Source organism: Chrysemys picta, chromosome 10 (assembly GCF_011386835.1).
Source record: "Chrysemys picta bellii isolate R12L10 chromosome 10, ASM1138683v2, whole genome shotgun sequence".
NCBI classification, from domain to species: domain Eukaryota; kingdom Metazoa; phylum Chordata; order Testudines; family Emydidae; genus Chrysemys; species Chrysemys picta.
Window position 1 is genome coordinate 56,966,551 of NC_088800.1, and position 17,978 is coordinate 56,984,528.

The window sequence follows — 17,978 nt, forward strand, 5'->3', positions numbered from 1 at the left end:
TATCCTGGACTTCAGAGGTTTTCTAGCAAGGTGGCACAGCTGGGTGGGAACCTTCACAGAGAATTCTTCCAAAATGTTTAAATTCTCATAGTTGATGGGGTAGTGATTCAGTTGCTGTAGGAACAGGATGAATATTGACCAGTATAGGTCCTGATCCTATACACCTTCTACTCCTCCTTCAAACCCATCACACCATCTTTATTAAATTTATTTAAAAACACACATAGGCTGCCATTCTGCAACATGGAGCTGCTGCCTCATCTTGTTTTATAGATGCCAGTTCCTTGTTTCGAGACCATCACATCCTGCCTATCTCACTAAGGGAGCAAGCACAAACGCAACAAATGCCTTGGTTTTTCATACAGGCCAGTCCTCTGACTACATGTGTGCTCTCTAGCTGCTGTTGGTCTGATTCCTATCTTCTGGGCTCAAGGCCTCATGCCACTATTTATGGCTTCTTAGAGGCAATGCTCTACGCTTTCACCATATTCATTTTTTAAGCTAGCAGTAGCTCAAGATCAATACCGCCTCTCTGTGGTGTGGACTGCTTCACTGTCTGTTTCCTCATGACCAAAGTCCGGTCAAGACAGCTGTGTAAATTATTAGGCTTAGTCCTTTATTTGTGGTTGTGCCCATGGTGGCATCAAGTTCCGGCAGACAGAACTTCAGAGGGCTCTGAAAAGCATCAAAATGCACCATTTGTCCTTCATAGCCAGGGCACAGCAAAAGCAAACACCACATTCAAACACTAACCTATAAGAGAATTTTCATTGCCTCCTGCATTTGCTCTTCTTTGAAATGCCACAAGTTTCTCTTCTGGAAAGATGCTGAATCTGCAGGCTAGTTCTGCTGCAGTAACAGCCTTGAGTTAGTCCTTTTCAGGCAGAGGGAATGCTGTGCCTGGAGCTGTAATCAAAGAGTTAGAAATTAAGATAGTGCTACTGCCTCCACAATTTCCACAGGCCAGCTGGGCACACTCAGAGTGGTGTATGTTGCTGTGTTTTATTTATAGTTACAGGATGCTTGATTGTTCTAGGGTATCAGGCACAATGTTTCCTACATCCATTACTAGGAGCTTGGCATTTAAACCAAAACAAATTTTTGTAACTTGGTAACTAAAGTTAGGCACCTAGATGAGCAGCCTGGTGGTGCAATGCTGCTGCTTCCTTTGGCATTTGGAAAACCAGTTCACTTTATTAGATGCAGGAATATGGATTTAGGTGCCTAACTTTAATCAACCAAGACTGACACTTTTGGCCACCCTAGTTTAAATGCCAGCCAGACACTGGAATTGTTTAGTAAGCACACACCGTACCCTTGTTACATTGTTGAAAATACTCATACTGTCAAAGCATTTTAACTATGTTAATGAAGATTTATGGTTGCCCAGCAGTGCACTGTGCCCTTACAGAACATTTAGTTCTACAAGTGACACTGCATATTCCCACTTACGGGTACTATGCCACCTTGTGTGCCTTTACTAACACCACTGCCTCTCAGTCTCCCCGAGGTACTGAAGGAGGTGGAATGCCCTCCCCACCTCAGTTCCTTCCACTTGCGTGCCTGGACAGACGTGAACTCTGGTCGTCTCAGAGCTGGAGTCTTGTTTCCTCCCAAAAAATCAGTGTTCCCTCATAGTGAGTAGTGAGGGTGTCTCTCTGGTTCCAGGGTATGGTGGAACCGAAAAAGTAAAGGAAGCTGGGGTTTAAAAGATGTGCTTGCTGCCGAGCAGTATTCCCAGTATCAAACACCCATGTACAGTACAGTAACTCTTTGCTTAACATTGTAGTTATGTTCCTGAAAATGTGACTAAGTGAAATGATGTTAAGTGAATCCAATTTCCCCATAAGAATTAATGTAAATGGGGGGTGGGGTTTAGGTTCCAGGGAAATTTTTTTCACCAGACAAGAGACTATTTTTTTAATATATATATATATATATATATATATATATATATATAAACATAAACATAAACAAACACACACATATACACACACACACCACACAGAGTATAAGTTTTAAACAAACAATTTAATACTGTACACAGCAATAATGATTGTGAAGCTTGGTTGAGGTGGTGGAATCAGAAAGTGGGATATTTCCCAGGGAATGGCTTACTGCTAAATGATGAACTAGTACTCTGCTGAGCCCTCAAGGGTTAACATGTTGTTAAAGTAGCCTCACACTCTACAAGGCAGAACAAATGGAGGGCGGGGAGACAGCATGGCAGACCCCCTGTGGGAGAGAGAGATGTGCATTGCCTCCTTTTAAGTTGATCAGCAAGTTGAGAGCAGCTGCTGTGAGCAAGCTCCCTCTGTCCCCCCCACCCCCTTCTCTATGGAGATGGGGTAAGTGGGGGGCAGGGGAGAGGGGGACACCCTGACAGTCTGCCCCCCCCCAGCAAGCAGGAGACCCCCAGGAGCAGCTCCAAGGCAGAGGGCAGGAGCAGCACATGGCGGGGGGAGGGACGGGGAGGGACAGCTGAACTGCCAGCAATTGATAGTCTGCTGCACAAGGAATTTTGGGGAGCTGATAGTGGGGCTGCCCATCTATCCTGGTTCCAAGCCCCCACCAGCTAGCTCCAATGGACTGCTCTTTCTGCAAGCAGTGGACAAATCAGGCAGCTGCCAAACAGAGTTATAAGGGAACAGTGCACAACTTTAAACGAGCATGTTCTCTAATTGAACAACATTAACCAGGACGACTTCAAGTGAGGAGTTACTGTACCTGAAGTGTCTGGGAGAAGGCCACTTGCTTTTTGGTATCTGATCTGTCAGACCTTCACTCCCAGCGCCCACAAGTACGGATTTGTGCAACGTCCTCTGCTTAAGGAAGCCCTTGAGGCTAGACCTTTGGATCTGTTCAGACTTTGGTTTCAAGGTCTGAAAGAGTCAGCCTCTGCCCCGGTTGCCTCCATTAGTTCTGGTTGACTGAAGAATTTCGAAGGTGCCTAAATTGTCTCCCTTATGATTCTGTCAGTGCTTCTGTGAACCCAGAAAGCAAAGGTCTCTGAGGACAATCCCTTGTTCATGGAGGGATCATAGGAAAAATTAGTATAATTACATCTTTGGAATCCCAGTTTTTCATCCAAGCTCTAACCATCAAACTGGGTTTTCAAAAATAGCATTTGGGATGGGTCCTGACACTTCTAAAGGCTGCTGTCCAGTGGTGGGCTGGCCCCTCAGTAGCTATGCCAGAGCACAGCCCTAACAATCAAAGGTAGGCAAAAGGACAGAGTGCCCAGCTTGAACCCCCCCCCCCAAACTTTCTGGCACTGCTCTGACACCACCTCCCATCCTCTCTCACTACTCCCACCCTCCTGTCTCTGCCTCCCAAAAGTTTTAAGAATCTGAAAGTGTTAGAAGCAGCTCATGTTAGGTGGGCAGTGTATCAGGATTCCCTTGACTAAATGGCCCAGCCACTTGCTTTTCTTTGATCACACTCAGTCCCATTGTACAGGAAAAGGGTGGTGAGGCCTGCATCAGGATTTCATTATCCTTATTGCTTACTAGAGTCTTTCATCTGCCCTGTGTTTAATTAACACTAATTTCCTTGACAATACTTCTAAACTAAAACCGAGGCCGCATGTGGATTTTAGAGCACTTGACAATATTGCTCTTCAACCAGAAATTTTGGTCTCAGGGCCAAACTTTCAAAAGGATCCCTGCAGAATGCAGGTAGAGAGCAACTAGTGTGTACAACATGCATTCTCTGACAGCTGCCAAGGGAAGGGCTCACTCTCAGTACATGGGTGCAGCTCAGGTTCAATTTCCACAGCATGACCCTTTGAGCCACCCAGTTACTATCACAACACTCTGCCTGCAAACTCTCTGGTTTCAGCAGAGCCCTAGAATTGCTGCCCTTACGCATTTTACTCTTTCGGCCAACCCATGCTGGAGTAGCGTACTTTACTCAGTAAGTTTTTCAATACTGATTCCCCAAATGGGTAGGGGATACAACCGGGGGAGCAACGCCAGTTTGGGTGATATAAAAGTGCTTGTTCCTGGGCATATAACAGCATAATTCTCTCCAAGTACGGCATCAAAAATCAGGATGAGGTCTGCTTTATAAAGAAGCAAGTCTGAGCCCCGAGTATGGGCAAAAAAAAAAAAAAAAAAAAAAACAGATGATTTTTGTAAACAGCTGATATTTAGGGAGGAGATCCTTTCCTCAAATGACCCCAAATTTGGACCACTAACCCTACCCTGAATGCACCCGTCTCCATGAGGCACAGAAATTTCTAACAATTCAAGTTGCCCTGTGGATTTTAGAATATTTAAGTGTGTTTTAAACAGTAGGTGACTCTTGACCTTAACTGAACTAGAACTGCTGTTCTACTATAATCTTGTGGCTCAGAATTAAAGATATCTGGGAAATGTGTCAAGAATTTTTTTAACTATATCAACATTAACCAAATGCATGAACTCCATTGACAGTGGGTGATTTATTAAATACCTGAACCAGTTGTTTCCACTGCTTTCAACATGTAGATTGATTTAGTTGTGTTCTTGCTATGTGGTTTATATAAGCACTGAATTAAACATTAACTATAAATTAAAGTGCTACTTCAGAGAACAGTATTTATTAGCTGTAAAATACTACTGGGGGGAGGTAACTAATCCCATTGATATCAGTAACAGCTGCAGTGCCTAACAATGAAGCATGTCTGCCCACTTGGTCTCACTCCAGCCTATGTGACTGAGACCTGGAAATGTAGTAGGACAAGCCAAGCGGCTGAATGTGATTGGGATACAGCAACAACTCTGAGCACTCCAGGAGCTGAGAGTTGCAGCGCTGGCCTCCATGAGCACAAGCACTATGGTCCTGGATTAATGAAGATATAGGCTTACAGAATGTGTGCAGGAAGCTTTAGAACATACCTTACAGGTCACTTTCGAAGCTTCTTTATAAAGCAGACCTCATCGCGATTTCTGATGCCGTACCTGCATAGAGAGTTATGCTGTTATATGCCCAGGAACAAACCTTTATATGCCCCCAGCCCACACACTCCTCCTCACCTGGCAGCGTCCATGCTTTAAAGGAGAGACACGGCCACCGTGTTATTGGCAGGACACGTGACTAACATCTATCACATGCACCTCATTCTCTCTCATCCTGTCCCCAGTGGGAGAATCATGCATGCATAGCAGTGTTGGTGGGGAGGGGGCTGGAGGATTGTTTTTTTTGTAGCGAAGGCATTTCTTACCCCCACCAATCTGTACACAGTAGGAGACAAGCCTTTTCCCTTCAGTCTGTGCACGGAGGTTGCCAATTTTCTTTGTCCAATCTGATTGGCTCCAGTGTGCCCAGTGCCAGAGTGTGTGTAATAGCTAGAGAATGCAGCAGGTGCTGGCGCTGCTCCCTTCTCCTCATGTTACTGAGTGTGTGTAGAGCTGGGATGGTTTGTAAACTTCTTTACTTAGATCCCCAGTGACATACCACTGAGCAGGGCCAGAGTCTGTTTTCCACTCTCATCCTTGGTATGCTTGCTGCCTTCTACTCTTCACTCCCTCTTCCTGTGTTATCATAACTCCCATCCTACCTCTCCCTTCAGCCTCTCAACCAGTGGCACGGCTCCCTCCCCCATCCCAGGGTTCTGTCCTTGCTCTGCTCCCTGTCCTCATCTTATCCTGGATGCCTCACTGCCCGTTAAATCACAACAGAAAAAGAGACTGACTTACCCCTGGTCCCAGCTAATTTCTGCCCTCCCAGCCCCATCACCACCACACATGCACACTGCTCCCTGAGGAAAAATAACCCCCCTGCCTCTTTTTCCCTTGGTCTGTTGGCATCTATGGTGTTGTCAGGCTAATTTAAACTGAGGCCCCTCAGGGCAGAGTGTGTGTCATATTTATCTGGGAAGCACCCTGCATACCTGTGGTTGGTGCTCTGGAAACAGCAATAGCCTGGGAAATGCAGAACCTACTCTCGGTAACTGCGAATCAGGGAAATAGCTTTTTCACCAGGAGAAAGGACTCATGGCTGCTCTGTTGAACTTCAAGGTTTGCTGACTTCGAAACATCAAGTCAACATATTGTATTGTTACACACACTATGAGGACAGCCCAGAGAATGAGAAACAGGGACTGAGACGGTGGGGGGGGGTCCTTTAATAATAATTATAAATGTTGGATCTAGATCTGTCAGTGGTGTATCGTAAGTGGGGCAGGATCTTTCACCCTGCATAGCGGAGCTGACCAACCTATGGAGAGAGGGCTTTCTAAGAGAACCCCTTATTAATAGTCACCAAATCACTTCCACTGAGGTTCATTAAGAGACCAAGCCAGAGAAGTAGCCTTAATGGTTCTAGCCCGCTTTTGTGGGAATAGTCTGAACAAGAGGGAACCCAAATGGGAAACCCAAAGACACAGGAGGTTCTGGGCCGGCTAGAGGAATAGAAGTGGCTTCCGTTTTGTTCCTGTAACTGAAGAGGAAAGCCTGTCTAACGGAGCATATAGAAAATCATAAGACTAGATGAGACTCAGTACGTGTGTTGGCTGTTTATTGTTAGAAAATCTCCCTTTCTCTCATTGCTTTGTTGCAGTGGTTAGCTAAAAACATTGTTTTAAGGAGGCTGTTGGTCAATCTCACTGGTCACAGATTCCCCCAGGGAGAAAACACGTGCCTGACCCCAGGTCAGGGAGAGACGTGCAGCTAGTTCACTCACGACACCAACCCTGGGAGCACTCCATGAGGCAATGCAGTCACACTTCTCAAGCTTTCTATTGGAAAATCTAACCAGAATCAAAGGGACAAGACCAGCCCCTGCACGCATAAACGTTTTACAGACATGCAATCTGACAACTTCGGTCAAGCCAGGCCTCTTTCTAGTCCCAACAAGCTCAGTGAAGATAGAAAAATCCTGCTACTTACTCTCGCAGCTTCTTTTTGTCATCTGTCATTTTCTCTCCAGCAAAGGTTAAGTGATACGTTCTCCATACGTAGGTCCTGTAAAGTCAAAATTCTGTAACTTAACAGAGGGCAGCAGGAACAGCAGCAACCCACAAAGGATCAGAGAATAAGGATGACAGCACAGAGGGGACAGCAATGAACATGACTCAGTGAGCGCAAGTGCTGCTCCCTGAGGTACCCGAAATATGAAAGGAGTGAAATCCTGCTCTGTATGTGGCCTGCCCTTCCACCACTCTGTTCCCAGCTATCACAGGTCAGTCCAGAGTGGAGTGACTGAGCAGCTAGGGCCTTCAGGCTCTTAGTGCCCCACATGTGCTTTACAAGGGACTCCACCTGCAGTTATGTCTCTTGGGTTGATTACACAAATGAAGGCCAGGATTTACGCGCCTCAGAGACAAAAGAAAATGAACATGATTGTGTGGGTGGCTGCTTTACACTCCTCTTGTTGTAGGAGAAATGGTAGTGTCAAGGTGCATCAGATTGCCCATAGCACCCTCTTTCCCCTGGGGAGCCCCCAACTCACCAGCTAATGTGCTGTATGCCCCCTTCCCGCTCCTGCTTCAGCTGAACATATCGCTGGATGGCTTTCTTCAGGTCCAGGACACTGGCATTCTGTACCACTACTACAGCTAAAAGGGAAAAGACTGTCACCTGGCAATAGCCCCAGAGATGCAGTCCGAAGGGAGGCAGAGCTCCAGCTCCTAGACCCCGCCTCCACCTGTTGGAAGCTGCACTTTAAGTGGAGTTGCTTTGTGCGATTTGTGGAGAATAAAGAGCAACACTAGGACTGGCTTTCCTTAATGCTCCAATCCAAAAGCCTGTGCCACAACTGCACAGAGCTGGGAACTGGATGATACAAAGCCAGCTTGGCAGCTGGTGAGAAGTGAGGTAGGGATGAGTCTGCCTGGCTGTATCACACAGGAGTTTTTTACTTTATTGCATCACAGCATTTTAGGCCCCTGTGCGTTGGACTCAGAAGATGGTTTGGGCTGCATGGGCCTGGTGAGAAGGCACTAAGCTACAGCACTCTGATACCCTGCTGGCAGTATTCAGAGCCCTGCATGACAAGGAGTTTACTAATCTAGCACCCTTCACAATATCACCATGGTAGGGTGCCATGTGGCAGGGTTTGCCCAACCTCAGACACAGCACCCGCTGCATTGGCTTACTAGCTGGCTCAATACTTAAGTGTTCTGGATTGAATTTCCTAGAACTCCTCCTCAACCTTCTGATCCCATTCAAAACCCAGCCCCTGCAGACAGCCTTCTTTCACCAAGCACGGAATTCCTCCCCAGAGCCCATCAATGCCACCCCTACACTGGCTAGGGAAGGTCACCTCACAGTGAGCTAAGTGGTGGGGTAGGCACTAGATCAAGTGGCAAAAGAAGATATGGGAACTGAACCTTGGTCTCAGTGTCCTCCCCAGATCCAACCCCACCTCAGCCTGGCTTCAGTAGGAGGCTGCACACATGCCCAGTGCCACTTAACTGCGAGCAACTACCCCAGCTAGATCTACCACGCTCCCCCCGCTCCAGCTTCTGACTGACCAATGCTCCAGAGCTCTAAGATGTGCCTGAGATTTTCAAGGGAGATGATTCAGCACGGTCCCTGCATGTGTGCCATTTAACATGACAAATACATGTCATGCATACATGCAAATACATGGGAGCAGACCCACTTCTCCTGGCTTGTAGCTCCTCCCTTCACTTTAGGTCAAAGATCTGGCCAGTGATTTGTGGCAGGCCATCAGTGTGATCTTAGATATGTCTACTCTGCAATAAAAGACCCATAGCACGGGCATCTGTGGAGGCACCCTCACACAAGAAGGGTGGGTCTCAGAGCCCATGCTCCAGTTTGAGCCTGAACATCTATGCTGCAATTTTTAGCCCCACAGCCTGAGCCATGCAAGCCAGAGGCAACTGACCTGGACTCAGACTCAGTGCTGTGAACTTTTTATTGCAGTGTAGACCTACCCAGAGAGACTCCTAACACAACCCCGACAGTCAGCATAGGGTGCCGTGGGTGGGGTGAAAAGCATGTCAGGGACTTACGCATAACTTCTTCATCCGCCTTGCACACCCGCACAGTCATAGCTTGGCCATACTCCAGTGCAATCTGAGAATTGATTTCCTCCACGGTAACCTGTCCAGAAAGTTAAAGACAGATGAACCACCAGGTGTACCTTGCTCCACACAGCCCTGTTAGCACTCTGAGTGGTGTGAGTCAAAGCGTCTGATACCTGCAGCCATGGAGCTCTGCCCTCTTGCCCGCCTCCTCCCCACCCCAGGGCTCTGCCCCCCCATACCCTGCCCCCAATCCACACCCCTAGCACCTCCACAGCCCTGCCCCCTCACCCCCATTTCTCTCGGGCTTTTTCTCCCCCACCCACTCCCTTTCTCGAGGGCTCTGCCCCCCCATGACTGCCCATGCCCTGAACGTACCTGCACCCCCAAGCTCCTCCAGCGCCCTGCCCCGCCCTGCCCCGCCCTACACCAAACCACCCATTCTGCAGGGCTCTGCACCCCCCGCCGCCGAATTTCTAGGGCCCTGCGCACCCCACAACCCGCACCCAACCACCCCCATTCTCCAGGGCCCTGACCCCGGCAGTCACGTGGGCTCGGGACACGCCCCCCAGCTTCTGTCCGGCTCGCCCCAGAGCGGGGTGTGTGTGGGAGGGGGGGGTGTCAGTACAGTGACGCGGCACAATGCCGATGAGAGCGCGGCTGGGCGCTGCTAGGACGACGGGGCTCCGCGCGGGAGACGAGCGGCACCTGCACGGGGAGGTCGCAGAGCAGCGGGTCCTGCACGAGGCGGGCCAGCCCCTCCTGGAACAGCTCGAGCACTTCGGCGTGCGCCAGCTCCTCCTCCTCGGGGCCCGGCTCCGCCATCAGCCCGCCGCGCGCGGCTCGCCAGGAGGGCGGGGCCTGAGCGCGGGCGGGGCTTCCCGTGACCCGGAGAAAAGAAGAGGCGGGCTGCGACGTAACCCGGAAACGGAAATGCTGCTGTTCTGCCCGGCTTGCGGGAACGTGCTGGTGGCTGAAGAAGGCGCGAGATGCCACCGCTTCGCCTGCACCACGTGTCCCTACGTGCGCAACGTCACGCGCAAGGTAACCCCCCTGCTGGTGGCAGCGCCCCGTGCTGCTGCTGCTGCTGCCTCCCCTGGCGAGGCCTGTGCTTCGGTGGGCGGGGACTGCCAGTCCCTAAAGCCCGGCTCCTGGGGCAGAGCAACCAATCAGAGCCTGGGGGCGGGGCGGCGCTGGTCGCTGCGGGGCGGGGCCAAGCCTGAGGGGTCAGCTGGGGGCGGAGTTAGTCGTTGCGGGGCGGGGCCGTTGTGGGCGGGGCTCATGCCATGGACAGAGATACGTCCCACCCAGGCTGCCTGGGTGAAAACTGGGTTGGGGCTGGCTGGAGCCTCACGGCCTGTGTGCCCCACAGGTGAGCAGCCGGAAGTACCCGAAGCTGAAGGAGGTGGATGACGTGCTGGGTGGCGCTGCGGCGTGGGAGAACGTGGACTCCACGGCAGGTGAGCATCGCCCTTGGGGCTTGGCTGATGATGCCTGGTTGGCTCCCCCACTGCTGGGGACATTGGGCGCTCCTGGCATGGCGGGAAGCCGAGCCAGAGCATGAGGGACAAGCTGAGTCAGGGAACGGCTGCTGGCAAGCTGGCTCCCAGCTTCCCTCCAGTACAAGAACAGTCCATCTAGCCCAGGATCCTGATGGTGGCCAATGCCAGGTGCTTCAGAGGGCATGAACAGAACAGGGCAGTTATCAAGTGATCCATCCCCTGTCATCCAGTCCCAGCTTCTGGCCGTCAGAGGCTAGAGCCATTCAGAGAATGGGGTTGTGTCCCTGCCCATCTTGCCAAATAGCTATTGATGGATCTGTCCTCCATGAACCTAACTCTTTTTTGAAACCCCTTATAGTTTTGACCTTCACAACATGCCCTAGTATGAGTTCCACAGGTTGACTGTGTGTTATGTGAAGAAACACTCCTTTTTGTTTTCAACCTGCTGCCTATTAATTTCATTGGGTGACCCCTAGTTCTTGTGTTATGAGCAGGCCCTTTCAGAGGTCCAGAGAGGCGTGGGACACTTCCAGGTTTTGAGGCCCCTAGCCATAATAAATATGACGACACATGAAAACAAAATAAGGCACCAAAAAAAGAGTTTCAGAGGGAGCTCACAGATGATATACAAATTACGAAAATGAGTCAGGCAAAAGTGGAGAAAAAGGTGGAAAGGAGGAACAAGGACTCTAGAAAAAAGTAAATCACAATGTAAAAAATACAATGCAAGCTAACTACAAAATGTCTTTCATAGCTGTTTTATTATATGGAGATATACCTATCTCATAGAACTGGAAGGGACCTTGAAAGGTCCTTGAGTCTAGTCACCTGCCTTCACAACAGGACCAAGTACCATCTCTGACAGATTTTTGCCCCAGATCCCTAAATGGCCTCCCAAGGATTGAGCTCACAACCCCGGATTTAGCAGGCCAATGCTCAAACCACTGAGCTGAAACATGTAGCCAACCATATTTGAAATGTTCTGCTGTAAATAAGTAGCTTGTCTACGCTTGAAATCTTCTACTGTAAACATGTACACAAATGGTGAAAAGACTTAAAATGAAGGAATACCAAGTAAGAACACAAAATGAAACAGTCAGGTTATTATCCTCATCACTGAATCAAAACTCAAGCACGCAAGATATAATATAACAGGCTGAACTGAAGACAAAGGGATGACATATATATAGTAAACACAGACACGGATACAGACAGAGGGATAATGTCCAAAAATTTCAAACTTGCATCCTCACAAAACTCACTGTACAAGATTGTCCTCACGAATGTTCACCTTGAATCTGGGCCTATAGACTACGAAAGCCTATGATGATGGCCAAGCTACCAAGCTAGGGCTCAACCAACCAACCAGTCACCTCTTTTAGCTACCGTATGAAGATAATAATGAGGAATTCTCACACATTAATAATTCCTTAGTCAACTAGATGTAAAACTATAAAGACACTAAAATGTAACAATTCTATACCTTTCAACATGCTCTTGATCCAGCACCAGCCACTAGTAGTGGTTTGTTTATATAATCAGCTGATCTGAGAGGACACGGTCATCACGGTCTAATCTTGTGCCATCAGAACCGATATATTAATATTTATGAATATTTTTAACTTTTAATATGACAAATCTATATCAGTTAACAAAAAAAGATGTCTTTTACCAAATCCCATCTCTTACTTACTTAAATTTGCAGCTCTAAGATGAGAGTATGTGTCACATTTTGGTCTGATAGGGATGCGCATAAAAACAAATTGTGAAACTTATCAAATGCCAAAAAAATTAACAAGTGTCTAAATTTGAGGTCCCCTTTGAGCTTGAGGTCCAGGCCAAATGGCCCTCCTGCCCCCCCTCCCCTTCTGATTGGCCCTGGTTATGAGAAGGAGTAAATAACACTTCCTTATTCACTTTCTCCTCATCAGTAATGATTTTCTAGATCTTTATCATATCCCCTCTTAGTTATTCTTTTCCAGTTTTTCCAAAATTGCACACTGTATTCAAGGTGTGGGTGTACCATGGATTTATATAGTGGTATTATATTTTGTCTTAGTGTCTATCCCTTTCCTAATGGTTCCTAATGTTCTGTTTGCTTTTTTGACTGCCTCTGCACATTGAGTGGATGATTTCAGAGAACTATCCACAATGACTCCAAGATCTCTTTCTTGAGTAGTAACAGCTAATTTAGACCCCATCATTTTGTATGTATAGTGCCCCCCATATCTTAGAAACCAGGTAGTCCTAAACATGTTAAATCTGTTGGGATTAGGGAGTGTTCTCAAGGACAGTGGCCAGAGTTACTGATCTACCCCTGAAGGCCCTCTTAAGTTCTCCCATCATGTAAAAAGTGAGCCACTGGACATTTTGAAATAGCTCTTGAATAGATTGTGGAAGGCTGAATTCTAGCCCTTCAGATAGAGCAGCTCTAGAAGTGAGCTCCCCTGGCAGAACGAAGAAGTGCTTTGCTAGCCCTGGGATCTGTACTCACTGTAGTTCTTCTGGTTTCTTTTGCAGAGCCGTGTCCCAAGTGTGAGCATCCTCGTGCCTACTTCATGCAGATTCAGACCAGATCAGCTGATGAGCCCATGACCACCTTCTATAAGTGTTGTAATGCCCAGTGTGGCCACAGGTGGAGGGACTAATTTTTGCTTCAGATTTAATTTCTTCAGTATCGTTTTTGCTGTTTGTTTGAAAATTCCCCGGCTTGGTTGTATGAAAGATGGTAACATGGAAATAAGTGTCCCTGGTTCCAGCTGTTGCATGATGTTAAATTAACACCGGCTGCTGCTAGTGCAGGCTTTCACCGTAATCTGATGGTCCAGGGGCTGAAGGTTATGCATATACTGCACATTTTCCTGATAGCAAACATTGTTAGAACAAAGAACTGCCTCTGTTTAGAGATTATATGCAAAAATGTATTTATTCAGCAGTTCCCACTGCAATGCTGCTCTTTTATAGGGATGCATTAAGTTATCGTTTATTACTAACCACAGCTGTGATCTAAGATTGCAGGTTAAAAAATGGCAGGAATGGTCAGTATCTAGATGGGAAACAGCCAAATAAAATGTTTACGTCGTACTATTGCTTCAGCGGGTGATGCTTCCCCTGGATCAGTACTGAACTCACAGGACTGGGGCCCTGTTGTACTATGCTCTGTACAGAAAGCTGACAAAGCCTGTCCCCTTGCCCTAGATTGCTTATGAATGAAAGAAAAAAAGACAGGTGAAAGATGAGGGAAAAGAGATGCAGCATACAAGGAGCATGATCAGAGTGATGGAGAGGAATTGTCATTTTAGTTTTGTGTTTCAATATTTAACTCCTGTCCCTGGATGGTATGGGGCCAGTGTGTGAGTGGAGGTGGCTTCCATCTCATAAGGCCTAAAATCAAGGTCCTGACTGCTGGACACTAAGGATACCACAGTGCTTTTTTCAGGCTTATTTTAAACAGAGGCCTTGTCTATGTTCAAAGTTGGACTGGTTTAACTAACGGTGTGTTTAAAAAACCTTCAGCAACTAGTGAAACCAGTGCAAATCCCTGTGTTGATCCACAGTAGGATTTAAACCTGACTTATATTGATGTATTTTGATTCCTTAGGGAGTTAATATAAGCCAGCTTTAAGTCAAATTAAGAGTGTCCTCCTGTAGTTTTACTAAACTGGCTTTTCAATTCCTTTAAAGTTAAACCAGTGCCATTTCAATATAGACAGATGTTCTCCTTTTAATATTTATTCAGTGTCAAGTAACCAGGTGACTTTTCACTAGAAAGAACTGCAGTGTAATGTAATTTTTCCCAGTGCTGTGTTACTCTAAAATTTAGATGCCAATTAAGTTAGCCTACGATAGTGCTTTTAAATTAACAAAAGGGTAACAGGGTTGTGGCCCGCCCTAAAGGAATTGCCAGAGTGTTACCTGCAGAGGGCTCCCCAGAGCAAGCTAGTCTTGCTAACCCCTGAAAGGACACGGATACAGCCTTCCGCTCAAGGATGGGCACACAAGCAGAAATTCTTTGAAAACAAAAGAATTATTTATTTTACAGAAATAGAAGTTACAGTGGGTTTAATAAGGCAAGAAAAAATACATAGGATTTAATAAAACACAATAGAATTACATTTAAGAATTGTACAATAAAGCGGCGTGAAAAAATAAAAAGACAGACTATATAGGATATCTAAGACATACAGGAAATACAGTAGTTTCAATGTAACATGCATATAGGGATCCCATATACACAAAGGCTTTTAGTTTTAGTGATACAATTTAACCCCGTACTTAATATAATGTGGTATACGTGACCTCTATATACACATATGAAAAACCATTACCATATTCACAGATTTAAACATTTATTTAGCATTAACATTAACACTTAATACTAAACATTTAAAATTTAACATCCTGCAAATGCTGGCCAAATGGTTGCAGGACGGGTAGGGGAGATCTCACTCAAGACACAGGCATCCGGCTTTATTTATAGACAGACCTATACATTCTTAAATGATAAGTAGAAAAGAAGATCAGACTTACACTAAGGGCTGGTCCACACTGGGGCGGGGGATCAACCTAGGAAACGCAACTTCAGCTACGAGAAGTCGACGTTTCCTAGATCGAACTAAGTTTACTTACTGCGGGTCCACGCGGCACAGGCAAGCTCCCCCGTCGACAGCGCTTCCTCCTCTCGGCGAGCAGGAGTTCCGCAGTCAACGGGGGAGAGCTTCTGGGATTGATTTATCACGGCCAGATGAGACGCGATAAATCGATCCCAGAAGATCAATCTCTACCCACCGAATCGGGCAGGTAGAATGGACCTACCCTTATATTGAAAACTCCCTTTGTACCGTCTTAGGTCCTTCTGATCTGTCTTAGTTTTAGGGAGTGTAGTCTCTACAGTTGTGGTCTCTCTTCGAGCTGGGGGGTAATGGCGGTTGCTGCTGCTGGCCATTACTGCTGGCACGGTAGCTGCTAGCAGGCAGTTGTTTGTTGCCAAGGCAACCTTAGAATTCTGCTGATGATCTTTGAAGCTTCTTGATCTTCCCAGGTAGTTCTGTCTTCCTTTGATGTCTTGCCACTCTTGCTCTTCTCAGGTCTGCTGTCGAACCCACTAATGTCTAACTTACTACAGTCTCAGCCTGCTGGCTGTCTGCCTCACATACTGGTTGCTCGCTCAAAGTCAACTCATTAACATATTTTTCTGGCTCAGCCAATCTGCTTCCAGATATTAGCATATTTCTTCTTCCTGTCTAGATCCGTTCCTTTTTATTAGCATATTTGTACTTCCTGACTTGCTCCTTCCCCTCTTACATTATCCTATTTTTAGATAACTAAGCTCCTCCCCGATGCCATCTTGGATTCTAGACCTTTCTAAGCTCCTCCCTCTGATGCCATCTTGTTTGCTAGAACTTTCCACTACCTAAATTTGAACTGCATTATCCCCATCTCTGCCATTTTGGTCAGCCATGTTGGATTTTCTAAATTTAAACTATCATTAGTTTCTACTTATTTAGAACCTTAATCTTAAAACTAATTAATATTTTATGCAAGCCAAAGTTTCCTGATACTGTCATCACCTTAATTATATCAATTGGGAAAAGTGAATTTTATGGTGTTTTTAAACTCCCTCCAAAGTTTTTCTGCAAGCCTTTATTAAGGTGCTGCAAGGTATTTCAGAACATTCAGAGCAAAAATCTCTTGTTACAGCTGTGCTCTGAAAAAACATATACAGCCGTGAAAGAAGAGCTGCAAGGAGCACCCCACTTTGGGGCTTCTGTCCTTGGAGCTTCCCTTTCACACTCAACTAGGTTTGAAAGTGGCACCTATGAGAGTGAGGTTATACCTGACCAGTAACCAGTTGGTACATTCTACAAGTAGCACATTTAAGATGCTGCTGTAGAAAATGATTTTGGGAAAGCAGCATACAAATTCCATATTCATCTTTCAGTGATCTTGCATCAAATGGGGCCAATTTACAAGTACAAAGAATTGTTTTAATTGCTAGCTCTGCACATTCACACTGGCATTAGTACATCTGTGCTTTTTCCATTTCATGGATGATCCATAAAGACTTTGTAATCAACTTGGGTTATAGTTCGGTTACATGAGGTAGAATAACACTTAACTCCCTCTCCCAGAGCTGAGCTAGCGCTTCAGGATTTGGAGGAGTAAAATGTAGGAAAAATTTACTTTGGCAGCAATCTGCTGAGAATCCTCATCGGTTTGCCACGTGTAATGTCATGGATAGGGCCCTACCAAATGCACGGTCCAATTTGGTCAATTTCACAGGCAGAGGAATTTAAAAATCATAAATTTCATGATTTCAGCTATTTAAATCTGAAATTTCAGTGTTGTAATTGTAGGGGTCCTGAACCAAAAAGGAGTTGTGGGGGGACACAAGGTTATTGTAGAAGGGGTTTCAGTACTGCTACCCTTACTTCTGTGCTACTGCTGGCAGGGCGCTGCCTTCCGAGCTGGGTGCCTGGCCAACAGCCACCGCTTTCTGGCTTCCCAGCTCGGAAGGCAGCGCAGAAGTAAGGGTGGCAATACTGTGACCCCCCTGCAATTTCCTTTTGGGTCAGGACCCCCAATTTGAGAAATGCTGGTCTCCCCCAAGACATCCGTATAGTATCGGGTAAAAGCACACAAAAGACCAGATTTCATGGGGGGGGAGACCAGATTTCATGGTCCTTGACGCATTTTTCATGGCTATGAATTTGGTAGGGCCCTAGTCATGGAGAAGCAGCACTCTCACAGGTTTGCTTCCTCTGCCCAGCCATGCTCCAAATTCAGAGAAGCCCAACCACGTGGAGCTCAGAGAGGAGAGCTGTGTCGACTCAACTCTCTGCCTTCAGAGAGATTTCATGTCAAAGGAGCAAAAAAAATAGTGGATAAAAAGGCCAAGTGAGAGCTGCGAGATTGTTTAAGCTGCGTCAGGTAGGATCTGTGGTGTGTATTTAGACGGAATATATGGGCCAAAGCTGTTAACATAACCCAGTCACTATCCAACATTAAACAATTTTAAATAAGGTTTGGTATACAGAGACCTTAGCCTGTTTTGTGCCATGCCAAACATACCATTAAAAATCCTTTTAATGTTTTATAAGATACGGGAAAAATGGTTACAGCATTTGCTATGTAAAGTATTGAATAAGGTTTTTGTTTTAACAACATTCCTTATTCCCTTTCCCTTTAGCTGGAGAGAATTTTTAGAAGGAAAAAATATTTGTTTGGCACCATCTAAGAGACTGCCAATGATGGTAATAACTGTCTTTTTTGGGGAAAAGATTAGTAGTTAGTAGAGATGGGCTGGAGCTGTCATTGTTGCTGTTGATGTTAAAGTCTGATCCTGTTTCCTAAAAGGGAGAGGAAAAGAACAGCAAAGACAGAAAATGCAGCGTCTGTATCTGGTGCTGATTCTCACTTGCAGTCTCGCTGCTGGAAGAACATAGGCATGGCACACGGTCTGATCAGCCACTCTGAGACCTGGCAAAGTCATACCAACATCA

The 17,978-nt window shown here is 46.5% G+C and overlaps 2 protein-coding genes across 3 annotated transcripts; one reads left to right on the top strand and one right to left on the bottom strand.

The window, feature by feature from the left end:
- Positions 1 to 177: 177 nt before the first annotated feature.
- Positions 178 to 10,022, bottom strand: SNRNP25 (small nuclear ribonucleoprotein U11/U12 subunit 25). Of its 2 annotated transcripts, none has more exons than XM_005306136.5 (6): positions 9,683 to 10,022; positions 8,963 to 9,053; positions 7,435 to 7,540; positions 6,873 to 6,947; positions 4,881 to 4,943; positions 178 to 906 (listed from the first exon to the last, which is right to left on the bottom strand). In XM_005306136.5, the coding sequence occupies exons 1-5, from the start codon at positions 9,797 to 9,799 to the stop codon at positions 4,889 to 4,891; spliced, it is 444 nt and encodes a 147-aa protein (XP_005306193.1). In that variant the 5' UTR covers positions 9,800 to 10,022; the 3' UTR covers positions 178 to 906; positions 4,881 to 4,888. The 2 variants fall into 2 exon arrangements, with proteins under 2 accessions (XP_005306193.1, XP_065415974.1); XM_065559902.1 differs by lacking the exon at positions 178 to 906 and adding an exon at positions 2,011 to 2,235 and having other exon boundaries at positions 9,683 to 9,888.
- Positions 9,908 to 13,124, top strand: POLR3K (RNA polymerase III subunit K). The gene is made up of 3 exons (XM_005306137.4): positions 9,908 to 10,018; positions 10,347 to 10,434; positions 12,997 to 13,124. The coding sequence occupies exons 1-3, from the start codon at positions 9,908 to 9,910 to the stop codon at positions 13,122 to 13,124; spliced, it is 327 nt and encodes a 108-aa protein (XP_005306194.1).
- Positions 13,125 to 17,978: the final 4,854 nt, after the last annotated feature.